The 19,727-nt window shown below is 31.0% G+C and overlaps 2 protein-coding genes and 1 pseudogene across 4 annotated transcripts; all 3 read right to left on the minus strand.

The window, feature by feature from the left end:
- Positions 1–5,209: 5,209 nt before the first annotated feature.
- On the minus strand, positions 5,210–8,693 carry LOC106355168 (pumilio homolog 15-like). The gene is made up of 2 exons (XM_048736668.1): positions 7,176–8,693; positions 5,210–7,095 (listed from the first exon to the last, which is right to left on the minus strand). Exons 1-2 carry the CDS (start codon positions 8,039–8,041, stop codon positions 6,912–6,914), a joined length of 1,050 nt encoding a protein of 349 aa, XP_048592625.1. The 5' UTR covers positions 8,042–8,693; the 3' UTR covers positions 5,210–6,911.
- Positions 8,694–12,617: 3,924 nt separating this feature from the next.
- LOC106358031 lies at positions 12,618–14,198 on the minus strand (annotated as a pseudogene).
- A 1,088-nt stretch (positions 14,199–15,286) lies between these two features.
- On the minus strand, positions 15,287–18,345 carry LOC106358030 (cyclin-T1-3). Of its 3 annotated transcripts, none has more exons than XM_022688747.2 (7): positions 18,200–18,345; positions 17,607–17,918; positions 16,836–16,917; positions 16,517–16,651; positions 16,230–16,405; positions 16,001–16,146; positions 15,287–15,789 (listed from the first exon to the last, which is right to left on the minus strand). In XM_022688747.2, exons 2-7 carry the CDS (start codon positions 17,828–17,830, stop codon positions 15,611–15,613), a joined length of 942 nt encoding a protein of 313 aa, XP_022544468.2. In that variant the 5' UTR covers positions 17,831–17,918; positions 18,200–18,345; the 3' UTR covers positions 15,287–15,610. The 3 variants fall into 3 exon arrangements, with proteins under 3 accessions (XP_022544468.2, XP_022544469.2, XP_048592626.1); XM_022688748.2 differs by lacking the exon at positions 18,200–18,345 and adding an exon at positions 17,126–17,495 and having other exon boundaries at positions 17,607–17,840; XM_048736669.1 differs by lacking the exon at positions 18,200–18,345 and having other exon boundaries at positions 17,126–17,849.
- Positions 18,346–19,727: the final 1,382 nt, after the last annotated feature.

Genomic DNA, 19,727 nt, shown 5'->3' on the forward strand with positions numbered 1-19,727 from the left:
AACCAATCCGAGCAGAATGAAGAAATAGTATTATTCATGTCTTGTATAGTTAGGTGAAGACATTTTGTACAATACATGGTTGCTGCTGCTTCCTATATCATTGTATTCGAAACTATAATCTTCTTATATAAAAATGAACCGACTTACTAAGTTGATAATGAAAATAGCCCTAGGTCGTCGACTATACACCTTCTTCTAACTTCTGCGCTCTATTTACATCTTCAACGAATTGTTCTTGCTCTTTGAACATTTTGATCCTGTCTCAAACTCTGAAGCCACCGTCCTGATGCTTCCCATAAGGCCATAAGTTAACATATCCATTTTGCACAGACCTATGTAGCTTAATTATGACCACCTGATGCAGCCGTATACTGCGAAGAATCTACTGCGCAAAGGACGTTTCCTGAAACTCAAAAGTGTTTGGTAAGACAAATCTAAATTAATCTATTTTTCTGCCTGAAGATTCATCAGAAATTCAGACACGATTTAAGCTCATAAGAGAATTGAGGAGAAAGAAGCCTCTCACCATGGGAGTGTTTCTTGATGCTGAGATGAGGAAGGCGGGAGATCAAGAGCACTAATGATATTGCATCCTTTGTTGATCGTATGTGTTTTCAACTTTAACCCAGAGTTTTTTTCCAGAATTTTGAATTGTAAACATAACTAGACTATGACCCACTCTAAAAAGTGCGGGAATAATTTTTAACAAAATCTAATTTAAAATGTCAATAGATTTTAGCATATTTTTCTGATAACTAATGTTTTAATTTTTTTTTATTTAGTGTAGTTTAAAACTATATAATTATATTATTTTATATCTCTATTAAATAGAAAAATTATCTAAAATATTACTTAATTTATTTTTAATTATTTCAACCCATTTCATTAAGAAATTTTGAAAAAAATTGTAATTTTTTTTATTAAATTTGTGATATATACTTATTTGATAAATTTTTAATTATAAAACTTATTTGATGTTAATATATTGACTCTAAAACCACGTGTTAGTGGTCCACTGGTTAAACTCAACCTGGGAAGCCATAGGTTCGAGTGCCGCGGAGAGGTAATTATCTTGAGGGACCTTCGGGCCCAATACGGAGAAGCTTGCTAATGTGTGGCCACTGGTGGAATTTACATGGGATGATTACCAGCCCTCCTCGGCGGGCTCTCCGACTAAGCTCTGGTGGATGGTCATTGGTGCTAGTCGAATCCTCTCAAGGCTCCGGATACCAGGGTCATAAAAAAAATCTATTGACTCTAACATTTTCTATGTGTAAAACGATTTGATGTCAACTTAAACCAATCATAATCTCACATATATAATTATATGTTCTTAAGAATAAAAACAATTTAAGAATAAGAATCTAATATTGATTAAGTTTAAGGAATGCCATTTTTTATTTATGAAAATACAAACAAAATAATTTAATAATTTAATAATTCTATATTAAATGCTTTTTGTAGTATCTAAATTAACCCGTGAAAATAGTTATACTTATTTTCAACTTTTTATAAATTATTTGAGTAATTTTAAATCAAATAATTTTAAAAAAGATAGATAAAAGGTTATTAAAAAGGTAGAACCTAATTTTTTATTGTTCAGACACAACATTAGTTATTGCGTTGTTTGGAAACACATTTAGTAGTATAATGTTATTTTCATAATTAGGAGTGAATTTAACTATATAGTAAAATAAAGAATTTAATTTAAAAACTTACAAAAGAGGTTGCGTCCATGAGAATGATTTTATTTTAATAAGAGATATTTTTTTGGGTCCAAATCATCCCTTTATATTTTCAACTTTAAATAATAATTTTTCCCAAAAAAACTTAAAAATAAATGTTCCTCATATTTTGATGCTAAATAATTGTTTTTTAAAAAATTATCGTATTTCTTTTGTTTTTGACAAAGAACTTCGTCTTATTTCTTGCAATACAAATTTTTCTAGGGTATTTAAAATCTGAGTTGCAAATTTTTCTTATTATCTTACGTATAATATAAGATAAATAAAATTGATTCGTGCTCCAAGAACTCGCCAAGAACGTTCGCGTTGTCTTCCTTACTCGTGTTTTCTACCATGGAAAATCATTAAGACGGCCACAACGGAAACATAGCTAGCCACGAGGTCTTAAACCAATCATAATCTCACATATATAATTATATGTTCTTAAGAATAAAAACAATTTAAGAATAAGAATCTAATATTTATTAAGTTTAAGGAATGCAATTTTTTATTTATGAAAATACAAAAAAAATAATTTAATAATTCTATATTAAATGCTTTTTGTAGTATCTAAACCCGTGAAAATAGTTATACTTGTTTTCAACTTTTTATAAATTATTTGAGTAATTTTAAATCAAATAATTTAAAAGAAGATAGATAAAAGGTTATTAAAAAGGTAGAACCTAATTTTTTATTGTTCAGACACAATATTAGTTATTGCGTTGTTTGGAAACACATTTAGTAGTATAATGTTTCATAATTAGGAGTGAATTTAACTATATAGTAAAATGATGTATTTAATTAAAAAACTTACAAAAGAGGTTGGGTCCATGAGAATGATTTTATTTTAATAAGAAAGATTTTCTGGGTCCAAATCATCCCTTTATATTTTCAACTTTAAATAATATTTTTTCCCAGAAAAACTTAAAAATAAATGTTCCTCGTATTTTGATGCTAAATAATTATTTTAAAAAAATTGTCGTATTTTTTTTGTTTTTGACAAAGAACTTCGTCTTATTTCTTGCAATACAAGTTTTTCTAGGTTATTTAAAATCTGAGTTGCAAATTTTTCTTATTATCTTACGTATAATATAAGATAAATAAAATTGATTCGTGCTCCAAAAACTCGCCAAGAACGTTCACGTTGTCTTCCTTACTCGTGTTTTCTACCATGGAAAATCATTAAGACGGCCACAACGGAAACATAGCTAGCCAGGAGGTCTTTCCACAGCTGCATGATGTGAATAGGAACAGGAACGTGCAGCAGAATATTTAGGACATGCTCCAAACTAAGACCAGGGGGTTAAAGAAAACTAAGATGGCGATATTGACCCTGAAATGCTTGACTTTTCCAAGCATTTAGAAGAAGCTTAGATTAACTATGCTGAGGCTGTCTCTCAAGATGAAGAGATGAACCAGGCAGAGAACGTGGAACTTCCGGTAAATAATCCACTTTTTTGTAGAGCTTCTTGTATAAGGGTTCGCTTAGGAGGAGAAAAAAACTATATGCAAACATTACTTTTGGATACTGAAACTTATGATAGATAACGTGAATATGCAGCAAAATGAAAATAAATGGGTTCAAAACAGGATGATGAAAACGTTGAGGCTGAGGGTAGGTGGTGCAAGATTGTAAAATGAAGAGAACACAGAACTTCCGGTAAATAAACCACCACTTCTGTAGACTTCTTGGTAATCATGCTTGTGTGAGAGAGAGAACAAATCCAGATGAAGAAACCATATTAATCATATTAATCGTATTCATTGTATTAATTTGGTTCTTCATCTTAGATGTGTAAGTATATTTTTGATTTTTTTAATAATTTTTTACATGTAATTTTCAAAAGTAAAATTTAGAAAAAATAAAAAGATGATTGGTATGAAGTTCCATACAAATCACACTATATATATAAAACATATTTTTTGTTTTAAATTTATAAATGTTTTCTTTATTATATATATGTTATTTGAAAATTTTATAAAAGGAAACTTAAATTATAAAACAAAAAAAATTAAACTTTATTTATTAAAGATATCATATTTTGTGTTATTTAAATTGTTTTGCAATAATTTCTGAAATAGATTGATTTAAATAGAATACTTGTCACCTTTAAAATATATTTTATGCTGTTTAAGTTTATCTTTTAAAGGAATATTATTTTGTGAACTTTCCTTTTTTTTGTGCAACGTAAACTTTCCTCTTCATGAATCACATTATATATAAAATATATTTTGTTTTAAATTTTATAAAAAAAAATTATTATAAGGTTATTTGAAAAAGTATAAAGAAAAGGAACCTAAATAAAAAATAAAAAAGCAAATAAATTGAATTTTTAATAATAACAATTAGATATATTTGATTCATTAAGGATGCCGATGTAATTAACCATCTTTAGAATTAACGTGAACACGACACGTATGAAACTGATTTCTCAAATAATATTATAGAGATACCTAGAGACTGTAGTAAAACAAATTAAACCTCAAAACTATAAGCATCTAAAGTCTTGTTGCAGATTATTCCTATATTTTATAGTTAAAATTGGGTTTTTGGTTGTTTGGCTTTAGACTTTAGTGAAGATCTCTTTTCAGTCGGACCATATTTTATACGCGAGAGATAAACTCAATATTAGTATTTTTAGTTTTTGAATACATTTTTCTAGTAATGGAATTTTTAGCTAACAAAGTTTATATTTCTCCCCTACTTTTTATAAATTAATTATTTTTTAGTCAAAATAATACTAACATATTTTATAACCAAACCGAACTATATCGAACCAAACCAAACTGCAATAAATTGAACAGAACTAAATTTAAACCGAACCGAACTAAACTAAACTCAAACCAAAGCTACTTCGGTTTTGATTGGGTTGGGTTTTATAATACCTGAATTAACCAAACCAAACGATTTATGAAATTAGAGCTGATCTAGAGTTTATGACATGCGATCCAACGTCTCCTGTAGCTGTGCAAAATAGGACACGATCTTGTTTGGCTGACTGAACCAGGAGTTCATCATTTCATAACTTCACGTTCGGATCATCGTGAGCAGAGGCGGACCCACGTTTAGAAGAGGGGTGTCAGTTGATCTTAGTTATTTAGTTTGCACTTATTTTTGGGCTTCATTTTTTATGTGGGCTACCCAAATTTAACATCTTATTAATAAAAATCTGATAATCTTCACTACAGATTTTTTTATTTATAATAGTTTTCATAAAGTAAACATGCTAAAACATATTATTTAATATAAAAAAATATGTTTAATAATTATTAAATTATTTTTTTAATAAATTAATTATTTAAAAAATAATTAAAACTACATTTATTTTTAATAATAAAATTTAATTTAATTTTAAATAACTATATTAATAATTATATTAAAATATTTAATTAATGACACTTGCAAAAAAAAATTTTTGGATCCACCACTGATTGTGAGGCTGGGTTTAAGCTTCGAGTAGTGGTGGGACCACCATCCAATGATTAACCCGGATTCTTAGGGAAGAGTTCTTAGCCGAAGCTAAGAACCGTTTCTTAGCTTTTAACTAAGAGAAATTAAGAATCGTCTCTTAAATAAGTGTAAAAAAATGTCACACTACCGTAAAATGTCTCTTAGGGAGCCGGTTCTTAGCCGAAAAGTGTAAAAAACAAAAAAAAAATGTCAATTCATAAGTTAAGAATCTCAAATTAAGAGTCCGAGTTAATCATGCTCTAATCCTAGTTTTCCCAAGAAGGTGGACTTGTCAGCTGTGGAGCATCTCAACAACTGGTTGCAGACTTTCAAACCTCATCATTAACCCATTCGTTATCTTATTTGTGGTTTGAGATTTTTAACCACTCTCGAGTTTTTGTTGTCTCTCTCTCTCTTGTCTCTTTTAGCTTCTTTAATGCTTTTTCGAGAGTAAATTTATATTACCATCATTGTAGAGTATTTGATTCCAGCAGTATATGCTAATATTTCATGTTTGCTTAAACATAACTGAACCATACGAGCAAATTTTAATTGTCCTGGTAGATGATTTTTATGTAGAAGCATGATTTTTCTCTATCCTCTAGGCCAATTTCAGGGCCGCTCCTTCTCTAAACTCAAAAACGATTAAACTTAGGATACAAACGTATAAACAAAATGAGATCACTAACTTTACCAGTGATAATAATGCGTAAAAAAAAAACACACTAACATTTGAAAACAATTATGATTGAAAGCATTCGATAATAGTTACAAGCCTGTTTGATGGGTGAATATAAAAAGACCATGACTAATGAAACTACAACACAAATCTAAAAGAAAACACGTAACAAATAAAACACATAAACACTAACTGACAACACTGAGTCAAAATCAAAAGACAAAAACACACCAAACATTAACTCTAATAGTGGCTCGATATCTTACTCTTGATATGTTGTTCTATATCCAGAGACTGAGTTTCTCGAGTATTTTCCTTCCGTACATGTTGCACCTCATTAAAGGATAATTCTTGTTGATATGATACAACAATTTACTCCGCATATCATCTTACAAACAAACAGACAAAAAGCATTATGATTTTCAAAATACACACAAACTATGTAAAATATGTTTAATTCTTACCTGAGATACCACCCATGCAGTTTGAATCACATAGTTTCCGAAACGATCTACAAGAATTGAATCAATGTCACTTATCAGCTCGTTTATGATCCTCCTCGAGTTAAATTGTCTAGTTTCCAAACACTTTTGTACAACATGACTCCCAAATTTGTCACAAGAGAGTTGCACGTAATGCCCATCTAGATATTGCGATAGAGACGCTGCCACTTGACAATTTTCCATTTCCAACACATACTGGACCGCATAGTTTCTAACAAATAGAAATATAATTGTGTTACATCAAAAATTAATATGTAACCACGTTATTTATGTAATCCATGCATCTTATTTTACCCGTAGCGATTTATGCATAGGCTCAGAGAGTTAGTGAGTATGCCACTAATCAAAGGATCTGTTATTTCTCGAGGGGATTTTCCAATGCATTGTTGAAGCATACAACATCCATGCTGATCAAGTGCAATTTGATAACAATTCTGAACAATCACTTGAAGAAGACACTATAGAATAGACCACATAAAATTCAGTAAAAAATACAAATAAGCTCAAACTATTTATGAAAATAAGATACATATGAATATACATATTTAGTGTAATCAAGAGAGAGAAATACTAACATGGGTTTGTAAAGGAGAAAAATGACGGAAGCATAACGAAATCACATGGTTCGTGTTTGTGCTTTTAGTCAAGAGTAGTGCAACATGGCATATAGTTTGCATAAACCGGGATATTTGCTCTTCAGAACAAAGAGACCGCATCAAATCTTGTATTGCACGAGTCCTGTTATGAAAAGACAGATTGCAGTTTAACTAAATGATATCAAATGGAGCTAAGAAAGATAAGATATCAGAAGTACGTACCCATGAGTATCGCCACAAACTCTAACAAACTGAATAGGTTGTTGAATCACTATATCCAAAATCTGGGTGGTCTGTTCATTGGTGCATTTCTCAATAATCTTTTGAAAAACTTGATGCCCAACCGGATCAATCATCAGCTCACAAACATGTGTTTTCAACTCGTCAAATATTTTATGAACTGTCTCCCTTGAACCTTCTACAATCACTTTTTGCAACTTAGCAGACTCCACAGCGTCCTTAGCACGTGAAAGTATGGTATCTTTAGCTCTAGAGTTATCTATGGTGTAGGCATCATGACGATTAGTGCGGGTTCCAAGCACATGTGAAAAACTCCATGGGCTTTGATCACATAAATTATGATTACGCGAGTTTAAAGGAAACTCTCCTAGATCTCCGTTAAAGCCAATATAAGGAGGACGACCCGTCAAGCCACTGTTGCTACGCCCATGAGAACCATTATCATATGACTTATAAACATCATAATGATTATCCTGACTAAACAACAATCTCTGTGCAGCATGATCAAGCTGCTCTCGTTCAGTTGGATGCAGATAATACAAAGGGTTATGGTAGTCACGGACATTCATACCTCGATCTCGACCGTCAAAAGGATATTGATTGCTTCGACGATGATCAAGTAGCTTCTGTTGACGAGCGTTTGGTTCCGAGACACCCAATCTTCCAAAACTCGATTCTAAGATTTGCAAATCTGACAAAGGAGAGAACAGTGTGTTTCCAAGTGAGTAATGATTGTCCAAAGAGCCATACATAGTCTCATACGCTCTGAGAGTATCATGTCGAAGTTGCTGATATGGAGACGAAGGAGAGTCTACCACCGGATGCGCATCTGCGTTCTGCTCCGTCATTGTAGAACTGAGCAATCGTGGAGAAGAAGCAAAGGAGAGAATAAGAGACTATAAAGAAAGAGAAACTCCAAACAGAAAAATCTTAAGTAAACAAAGATTTTTGTGATTTTTTAGATTTATCAAAAAATAATTTAATCAATAAAAAGGAAAATATATTAATGGAAGATTTAAAGAATCTGTGAGTAACTCGGGAAATCATGCTTAACCCAAATAAGGGTGATTAATTACATTAAATTAATTACCTAAAAAGCCTCCATATCTACTCTAGTTACGTTTAGTTTAAAATTTGTCACTACTGCGTAAGTGCGTATAACGAGTTTGATTCACACAGCTTTATCAATTCACTACACTTTTTTTTTTCTTATTTATTAGTTAGTGTATAGCCAATAACTAGGATAAAACATACACTTTGCACAAGGTGAAATATTAATTAAAAAACTTATCTCTATAATATTATTTGAGAAGTCAGTTTTCTATGTGGCGCTTTCACGTTAACTTTCACGACAGTTGATTACACTGATATCATTAATAAATTAAAATATTACATTTAAAATATTATTATTTATTTTTTAATTTAGTTTTCTTTTTTAAATTTTCCAAAACATATACACATAATAAAAAAGAATTATTTTATAAACTTAAAAAAAACGAATTGAAAAACAAAAATATATGTTAAAATAATATGATTTCATAAAAAAAGGAAAGTTCACATAATAGTAATATTATTTTAAAAAATATTTTTAAATAACATAAAATATACTTTTGAAGTAAGAAAATACTTTCTTTATATCTACATTTTCTTAAATGAAAAAAAAATAAATTTGTATATAATGTGATTTCATTAAAAAAAATTTACACAGATAATCTTGATATTTGAAAAAGAAATATTATTTCTTTTAAAACATAATTTTAAACAATACAAAAAATCAAAGTAATATAAATATTTTTATATATCTATCTATTTTTTTAGATGATTACATAAAAATAATTAAGAAACATAAACTAATATATGTTTGATTAACTAAAAATAGTTAATAATTTGTATTATTGAAATTTTTTATTTATTTTTCATATATTTAGTTGACTACAATATCTTTCAGTTGCAGCCAAAAAAAAATATCGATAAATTATATTGTACTTATATAATATTATTTTCAAATACAATCACAGTTTTCTTTACTGTTTAGTTTTAAGAGATATTAAAAAAAAAATTTTTTTTTTTAAAATACACATCGTGTGATCAAATAGTTACAAAATAATTTAATAAGGTAGATATATTATATTTTATCATTATTAAAGTTATTTGTTTTCTTAATATTAAATTTGTTTTTTTATATTTGTGGAACTTAATATAACCATAATCAAAACACCAAAGCAAATTTTTATTTTTAAGATTTTTTAAAATAAATTTCAGTTTCCATTAAAAAAATTAAAGGCATAAAGTTATTTAGAATTTATAAAACATTTTATTTATTGTAAATATTGATATGTCTCCATGAGCTTCCAAAAATGTATCAGCTACTTATGCATGTAACTTTCCAATTGATCATCGCTATATTTACTAATATTTTAAAAAACATCAACATATAATTTGATAAATATTATGAAAATACATGCACATTTAAACGATAAATAAAATTTATTTGATTTGACTTAATTATAATAAAAAAGAATTATACTTTATTTTTAATTTGGAAGAATATGTGTAATTCAATATACTCACAACATGAATGACTCGACTAATCTAACTTATATCTAAAATCATAGATTTAACTACGATAAGAATATATAATTTTATAAAAATAGTAATTTATTTTATAAAATAAATCATAGGACAACTCAAAATACATTAAAAATGAAAATAAAATATTAAACAATTGTTACAATTTAGTTCTTTTGTAAAATTTATATATATGTATAAGACTTCAGGATATTATCGTTATATTAATTTATGTAATTTAGAATCAAAAACTTTAGTTTATTTTTATTTCATTCTAAGCACAATATTTCTTAAGTTATACATAATCTTAATAAAATATATTTAAATATCTAAAACAACAATCACCTAAAGGCAAATAAGAAATTAATAAAAAAAATTAATATATTTAAAATAAAAAATATTACAGTTGAATTCAGCGATGCAATCTAATTTATCCAAATGATAACTAAATCGACTATAATAGTAACAAAACCGATTAGGTATAACATATATAAAATCATATGTATAATTAAAGTAATATAATATTATTAATATAAATGATGCATACAAATTGTAAATTAATCTAAAATTAAAAGTAAACAGCAATCATTTATTATGATATATTTACTCTTGAAATATTATATCCGTGCATGAGCACGGAAAAATCACCTAGTGTTTTCATATTGTAAAATCTGATGATTTTTTAATACATGTGTTCTTGTGGTCAAAATATATTTGCTATTTATGTTTTTTTCAATATAGAATAATTAACTAAATATAAATATTTGGAACACATAGAAAAAGTGTAGAAGCTCAAATCAAACAATTAAAATGTGATATCATTGATACTCGTGTAATCATAAATTAAGAGTTGTGAAAAAAAATTGATGGTATTTCTAAGGAAAATCTCAACTGTATAATAGGCATAAGTGGGTTTTCGGATTATTTGGAAAGTTAACATAATTAGCATTAATTATCTAGAAACTGTATTTTAGCGTGATACATTGATCCAATATTTATGTAAATTTTCAATAACTAGCACAAACATATTTGGAAAGTTGTTTTCAATGGTCGAAATTAAAAACTTGGTGACAAAGTATATTATTATATTAAATTAAACTTACCATATAAAATTTCTTCAAAATTTTGTACCAAGCTTAAAAATTCGGTGACAGTCTGGTATAAAAACAATTAATTTAAACTTACCAAAGAGCTTGATTCTAAAATTGTGTATCACAAAAATTTGGTTCAAATTTTATGATTTTTATTGTCTTCTACCGATAATAATACCGTTAGTTTACGATTGATCTTCCTTCGCCTCAATTGAAATTAAAAAGAACATTTAAGATACCTCAATTATAAATAATCTGAAATAAGTAGTTGTTTTCTAATTAAACATATTGTATTGAGAAATTTAAGATTTATATTTAATCAAATTGTTTTATATGTATATAATTTTTTATTGTTTATACAATCATCTATATGTTGGGCCGATACATTTAGATATTTTTTTACTAACTTATCAGTAAATAAAATTTATATTTTTTCGACTTTGAAGTTACACTAATTTTCAGAATATCAGACTTTTACTTTCTTTTTGACAATATAAGATGGAAAATTAAAAGATTAAAAAGACAATTACAAATTGGATTAAGCTTATAATTTGAAGTATAGTTTGGTTATGGACCCACATTAAGACAACATAAAATTTTGCAGCCCGACTATTATTATACTTAAGGCTCAAATATAGAAAGATGATAATATTATTTGTTTGCAACCGATATTTTGTATATGATAAAAGTTAGGTTAACGTGATATTTATCATTAACTACTACGAAAGATCATTATTAATATTTTCCTAGACTACAAAAAAAATTAGGCATGTGCCAAAGCTTTTTCTTAATCTTCAATATAAATTTCATAATTTAAGTTCTAAAGAATTGTGTTGCAAGGAAAAATATTTGATATATAAGTTCGTTTGGTAATAACAAAACAACTTAATTTATGTATTACTCTTTATATAAATTTCTGTAGGCGAGGAATGCCTGAGAACCAAACAATATTCTTCTTTTTTTATTATTAATAAAACAATTTTGAATAGCTGCGTCTCTTTGCTATTTTTTTATCAAAGCGTTTCTTTTCTATTAATAAAAAAAATCAACACTTAAAAAATCATTACTTTCCGATTTATAGCAAAAGCATTCAATACCTAGGCCATAATATATATTAAACTTTGATTTAAATTGTTGTTAGTAATACGGATTAAGAGTATATCTTACAACTTTAAAAAAAAAGTTATTATGTTGGATCGCAATATAAATCAATCTTGAGCTATTTAAAAAGGTTTCATTTAATGAGATTGCAGAGTATTAATTTAATGAGATCGCCGAGTATTAATTTTATCATATCATATACATTTATGTTTGGATTAATATAAGTTTTCTTAGCAATTAGATTTTGACATTACAAATTTTTTAATTGATTATTATAATGTCACGTAAGTCAATTTGACATCCTAATTACACCTAAGATTGTGTTTTAATTAATACAAACTTAAAGTTACAAATTTTTAAATATTTTCTATTAATATATGGGGGATTGTGTCTTCTTATTTGGAGCATCTTCATGTTCTTAGATTATTTGGAGCATCTTCATGTTCTAATTCTATAGCGCTTTGAGAAACAGTTGAGTCTGTAAATTGGTCTAGCAGTTCTATTTCTTTAGGCCCAAAAATATGGATCGGCGGCCTTGTTTCCTATCTACAAAATGAGGGATCTACTCCATAAATTTAGCATGAAAAAATTATTAAACATAGGATGATAGAAGAACCTTCTGTGTGTATTCAACGAACATATCATCGCATATACTCCACGAAAATGTTTGAAAGGAAGCTCGACTCTTTTAAGTTTTTAAAAGATAGTTCAAAGTTCTAAAGGACACTGGTGAAGATCGGTAACAAGGGGACCCGAGACAACAAAGTTTTTCCTAATCACAACTACAAGAAAGTAACCCCAACAACATTTTTTTATAATCTAAAGGAGTTATTCAACTCTCATTCCAAGTTCCCAAATTAGAACAACCACATGAAAAATCCATCACTAGATTTTACTGACTTCAGAATACATGAACAAACGCAGAGAAGCTGACAGCAGAATCCACCACATTGCAGCAGTTATGTTTTTCTTATGCTCCTCCTCCCTCTTCCTTCTCCTCCCGTTCTCTGTTCCATTGCTCAATCCTTGCCCTCCTCTCCTCGCTTCCTTCTCTCCCACCACCAGGGCTCCCTCCTCGTCTAGGAGGAGGGCTTCCATGTCTCCTCCTTGAACCGTCCCTGTCTCCCTTCTCCGACCTCTCACTGCTCCTTTTCCCACTTCCATGCCTGTAAAACTCGCTATCTCTCTCCCGGTGACTGAACTCCCTGCGAGGAGGATCACGCCGGTCAAACTCTCTCTTATGCCTAGGGCTTATACTCCTACTCCTACTCCTGCTTCTACTTCCACTTCCCCTGCGCCTAGACCTCCCAAAGAGTTTCCTCCTCAGCTCCCTCGAAACAAGCTTCACGTGCATGAAGTTACAATACCCACCACGGTTACAGTTGTTCTCTTCATACTGCCTACACGTGGCTTCCCGAAAATCCGTGACAGGAGAGAAATCCGCAATGATGGGACGCCCCGAATAAAACCTACCTTGCAGAGCCTGCAAAGCGGCTGCAGCCTGGTCCTCTTCCTTAAACTGAACATAGACGTTGCCAATCATGTGATCAGCAAGGTTGTCGCAAACTTGCCGAGCTCCTCAAAGAGATCCTCGAAGAAATCCTCAAAGTGCTCTTGGATCTTGCGCGGGTCGAGGGGCTGGCCATTTGCATCGACGCCTGGGGTGATCATGTCGGGTCTCTGGTACATGTTGGAGAGGAGGAGGGTAGGGGAGATGGTGGGACGGTTGTGGAGACGAGAGCAACGGTCACCGTGACGGCAAGCGCCAATCTTGAAGTAGAAGGGACAGTTCACTCTGTCCTTTTCAGTACCAAAGATTGAAGCTAAATGCTCCGCCATCGCAAAAAACGCTAACCCTGTTTTTACAATAATCAAGATTACAAAAAATAACAAATTAGTAACAAATCACAGAGAACCAATAAAAAAAAACAGATAATCAGATACATGAGGAGAAAAATCGGAAGCAAGCGAGAAGCAAGATCGTCCAAAGGAGCTAAAAAGCACAAAGCTCTTAAAACTTAAAACTACAGAGACGACCTAAGCGAAGAAAGAGAAAGCATGCTTACAGAATGTTACAGAGATGGAAGACACCGAGAGATCTGTGCTTAGACGCCGCCTGTGGAAGAGATTGCCGACGAAGAGCTGCCGTCTCCGTCGGATTGATGATCTAGGGTTTGCTTTGTTAGAAAGAGAGAGGTGATCGATGATTTTTGTAATTAACAGCATAACAAATTTTAAAATAGTTAAGGAAAGGGAACTAGAAGATTCGAATTTTTACTTCTTTTTTTTGCTAAAATGTTACACCTGACCTCCCTTTTTTTTTTTACTCTCTTACCTATTTCTATAAGGTTTCACCGCACAAAAGCTAATAGAGAAACAAACAGTACGGTTTTTAGTCATAATAGAGATAAACTTTTTTGTTTACACATTAGTTCTTTAAATTTTTAGAATTATAACTAAAATATATGTCTACGGAGAAATTTTTATTTTACATATAACAACACAGTTTTTTTTGTTTACATAATAATTCTTAAATTTTTGCAATTATAAATAACATAAGTAAACAATATTGTTATTTTATTTGAAAAAAAAACTTTTATTTAACAAATGATATTTAGTTTTATATGTTGCTAAAGTGAAAATTAAAATTTAATTATTAAAAGTTTCACATAAATTTTTCATATTGATATCATATTTAGATAATGCCGATTTTAATTTATTATAAGATGTAAAGAGACAAATACATTCTTATTATGATCTATTTTTCAATTTCCTATATTGTATTACGAGAAATACTACGATAGTTCTAAAAATGTTTTTATCACAAAAATAATTAGTAAGATTTAGAAATATGTTTATCCTAGGATTAATTAATTTAAACTTAATATTTAGCTTTTAGAAGATGATATAGGATAATTGTTATATTAGAGGTACAAATGTCTTTTACCTTTTTAATTAAATCTATTTTAGTCATTTTTTCCTATGTGTTCTGTTGATCATAAAATCATTTTTCAGGCAGGGAGATTTACCCTTTTATTATTTACAGGCTAATTTAAAATAAAATTGACCATAGAAATTTTTTTTCAACAAGTATATTAGTTTCAGGAATATGTAAAACACCTGAAAAACTATCGTGCATCTTGGTATTAGTGATTAAGCTACTTGTATTTATTTGTTGATTTGTTCAACTTGATTTAAGCTATTTTCAACACACTGAACTGATCATTGGAAATGACTTTACCGAGTGCAATCAAAACATGACTAGTTTGATCAACTTTGTTGCTTCGAAGAGGACCGTGATGATGCACTTCATCAAACCAAACTACTTACCAATGAGAAGAAGTTAAAAATATATAATACGAAGAAACCCAACATATAGATTCCAGATATACAAGAATCTAGTATAATAGTAAGGAAGTGGACATTTGTATAACCAATTATTCTACATAATCTCTATGTAACAGAACAAAAAAGAAGAGAATCACTTTGGTGGAGATGCTCACACCTGAGAGGCTTAACTTAGCCAAAAACACCTCACTCGGATTGCTATATAACCTTACACTGCCTCTCTCATGAGACTCCGCAGAATCTCCTTTTGTTTATCCACAAACTCAAGACTACAAGGGAGATTGCATCTTTGGGCTGCTGAAGTATCCCTCACCAGATGCCAGGCTGTCTATAGGACTGCATAGGGTAGCTGTGAAACGGGTAGCCTCTAGCCAAATGGACCGGCGGCTTTATGACTGTAGGTACTGCCCAAGCTACTTCTCTTCTTGGAGGCGGCAAAGCCCTCCTTCTGTTCACTTCTATCAACATGTACATCTCTTGGATCACCTCTGCCACCATTCATGAGAAACACCCCCGTTATTTTAATCAACCGCTAATATCATGTCGCAGTTTGTTTATTCAGACCACTATACCTAATTCCCAAACTCAATATGTGCACATGGTAAGAAAGAACCTAACATGCATCTCTCTATGGGACTGATCGAACAATTGGCAACATTAACACACAAATAAAATTTAAAAGATGTTTGAAAGACAAACCTTTTAGTAGCTTGGTTGTTACTCCAAACTCCAACCACCAATCTCTCCTGCTGCCTACTTTCGCGTTCTGAAACGTGGCAGCTAGGTGCACAGTGGCAGTTGCGATAACATGGGGTTTGTACTGCAAGCATAGTGTCGTTCGAAGCCTACACACAATGCATTTATAAGTTTATTCCAACCTCATGTGGGGGCAAAAGCGCAGAAGCTAGTATTAACATAGAGTCTTTACCAATCATGCACAAAATTCCAAGCAGCTGTTGCAAGGTCAGGCCAAGCGTTCAACCTATTCAAGGCTGCAGCCAGAGGTTTGTAGGGAAGTTCAACGTCTAGGAGATGGAAAGCACTTGTGTCCAGCAGAAGCCTCTCCCCGGCCAAAATAATTTCTTTAAATTCATGGTAACATTCCTACAGACAGAGTAAAGAGTAATAAATTAGCACAATGCACAAAACAAGAGAAAAGAAAACACTAGTACAATATACAGTAAGAATTCGAATAAATAAATTATAAAGACTTACAGTTTGATGAATTCTAATTGAGGCAGAAGGATCCCACTCAAAGATTATTTCATAAGATGCAACAACAACGTTGGACAGTTGACACGGCTCATCTTCAGCTTTGCAAGCGAGGAACAGACTGGCAGTTGCTATCGTCTGCAAATCACCAAGTGAGGACTAGATAAGGTAACTACTTAGCATAGATCATATAATGGTTTTATTAATCAGGACAGGAGAAACGGAAAGCTTTATAACCACCTATTTGAATATGAGCATTATTATTAATTCCTTCATTACAGATTGGCGAATGTAATTGATGAACCATTAAAAGTATTATTACCTGCCAGTCATTTTTTGCAAGAGATTGGCGCATGTAAAACCGGTGGCACATCACCATCGCACATCCTATTGTAACCTGGGACCTGAAGTAATGAGATTGTCAGAAACCATCAATAGCCAAAAACCATATCAGTATATCACCAACAAGTTCAATATTATAAAATCTCCAGCAACTAAGGCTAGACATCGCTTTCACAGAAACCGGTATCAATCTTTTTTATTTTTTATTTTGAACACCCAGAAACCGGCATTTATAAAATGAAAAATTTCCGATAAAAAAAACGCCAGTACCTATGATAGATGATTCAAAAACAGTGGGCAGGAGAGAGAGAGAGAGACGTGCACTTGCTCAGAAAACTAAGAACATCAGTTGGGAATGGTGGGAACACAGCTGAGGGTTTTGATAACCCAGCAGAGAATTACAAATACACAAACATATAATGAGAAGGGCATGTCTAAACAGGTGAACAGCTCCAAAGCAAAGTCATGACAGATGCAAGTAAGCCTCCCATTGCCGATGAGAAGTAAGCCAATTTATGATGCATGCACACCAAATTTTGACTATGTAGACAAAAATGGAGAACTAATAGTTCGAGAAGACCTCCAGACCAAATTCAACAGATAGGCTAGGCATTGTCAAGCATTAGACACCCTCTTTTAGCTAACAAAAGTCGCAAGATATATCACATCAGAAGAAAGGAACAAATGTTAAAGCATATTCTATAAAAAGCAAACAACAACACTAGCACCTCCCAAGAAACAAAGAGCTTACACATGAAGCTGCATGCCAAGTCTTTGAAGAAACGAGCAATAGGAAGAGCGTAAAAAAGACTCCTTGGGCAGGTCAATCCCATCTTTTCTAGATGGAGAGAAACGCTCAATCTCTTCCCTGCTGAAATACCACTTTGACGTTTCACATTCCAGCGATGGTAAGTGTCTGGCCTCCTCTGCTTCAAAATGTTGCCGAGACCGCTTTCTCTGATGTTCCTCACCCATTGTAAGCCTTCTTCTGGGAGGAAACAGCAGCAACTATGCAAAAAGTTTCTACCTTTGAATCTGGTCCTTTATTTTTCTGACTAATATTCTGCAAAAGTACCCATCGGTTAAACAAGAATTGACAAAAAGTAATGGTAACGACAAATATGTACATGTTGATTTTGGTCAAAGGATTAATTAATTACACGTGCTTTGCAACATAATACGACACAAATCTGATCCCAGCTTTCAATATAGTTTTGAAACACATCACAGCAACCACAAAACATTCCAACACAGATTCGATTTAAATCACAAAGACACGAAGGCGATTCTCGAAAGAAAAAAAATAAAATAAAAGCGAAATTGGGAAAGAGATCGAATCATTACCAATCGTTAAAGAGTTGAAGATGAGAGGGGAAAGCTTTCGCCGTTTGAGATTCTATGAAATGATAGCAATAAGATTTGAAGCCACGCTTTTGTTTGGTGAGGAACTCTTTGAAAATTTTTGTGCTGCTTTTTCTTTTCTGTTTACTAAACCTCGAGAAAATATCTTAAAGATACAATTATCGTTCTAACGTTATGGGCCGGACTTTTTGATGAAGTACAGTAGATAATGGATATGGGCTTGAATTTATGATTAGCAATTCCAAAGTATCTATTCTTTTTAAATTTCAACTTCATCAATCTCAAAACTCTACTTGTTCTCACCACACCAATGTTTTCACCAGGCATGAGCATTCAGGGATCCAATCAGGTCTCTTTATTTGGGTTTATCAAAATTAACCTCATTCGGGTTAATGAAATTTCAGTTCGGGACCGGTTCAGGTTCTATCGGGTTCGAGTCAGGGTTATTAATTCTTCAAAAAACCGATATAACCCGATGCACTTCCGGGTTCGGGTTTTTCGATCTAAAATTACATGCTTTGTAACTACTTGTAACCAAAACATAAGTAAAATCGATTCTTCAGTTTTAAAGTACATGTTTGTTTAGAATCAAAACATAAGTAAAATCGATTCAAAAGTAAGAAAAGAACATAAAAATGAGCATTCAAATCAAATGAAATGTAAACATAGTTATTGATAGAAACAAAACCAAATAAATGAAAGCATAAAATGGAAATCAAGTTCTCATGAAATGAGAAACATTATTCAATGAAAAAAACTCTAAAACTTTCAAGCTTCAACCCCCACCTTCAACCATCGACCTTCATGTAATTATTCATTATTTTAGATGTTCAATAATATCTTAGTGTATTTTGAATACATATAGGAATTGAGATCATTGGAATTTTGAATGTTTCGGGTTTTGTCGGATATCCATTTAGGTTCGGGTTCGGTCCGGATAATATCCATAACCCAAAATAACATAAAACAAGATCCATTCAGTAATTATGTCAGGTTTGGATCAGTTCAAATTTATTTGTATCGGATCGGGTTCAGTTTATTTGCCAAACCCTAGTTTTAACATTGTTTGATGCTTCCCTGCAGTTTCTTTGTTGGTTCTTCAATTTTTATTTTAGTCGAATTTGATAAATCTTCCTCAATACTTCTCTACATCAATTGTCTTCTTTTTACAAAGAGTCAAGTAAATATTTAATAACATGTCCTTTTATTATAAAAGAATATAACAAAAATTTACAAGAGGATATTTTTTATAAAAAAAAATTGTTCAACTGAGACATTTCAATAATTTTTATTGTACTCGTTGTAAAAAAAATTCAGAAACAAATTCACCTGATTAATATTAAGGAAAAATGGAGGATATGGCAACGAAAAAAACGGTAATTGACAGAGTAGCTATTTTACCTAACGGACAGATACACGGCGTCATATATACATAATAATACAGTACTACCCTTTTAATTAACCGACTGCACATACTACAAAAATTAATTAAAAAATAATTTCCAATTGC

The sequence above is a fragment of the Brassica napus genome, chromosome A7 (assembly GCF_020379485.1).
Source record: "Brassica napus cultivar Da-Ae chromosome A7, Da-Ae, whole genome shotgun sequence".
Lineage (NCBI taxonomy): Eukaryota > Viridiplantae > Streptophyta > Magnoliopsida > Brassicales > Brassicaceae > Brassica > Brassica napus.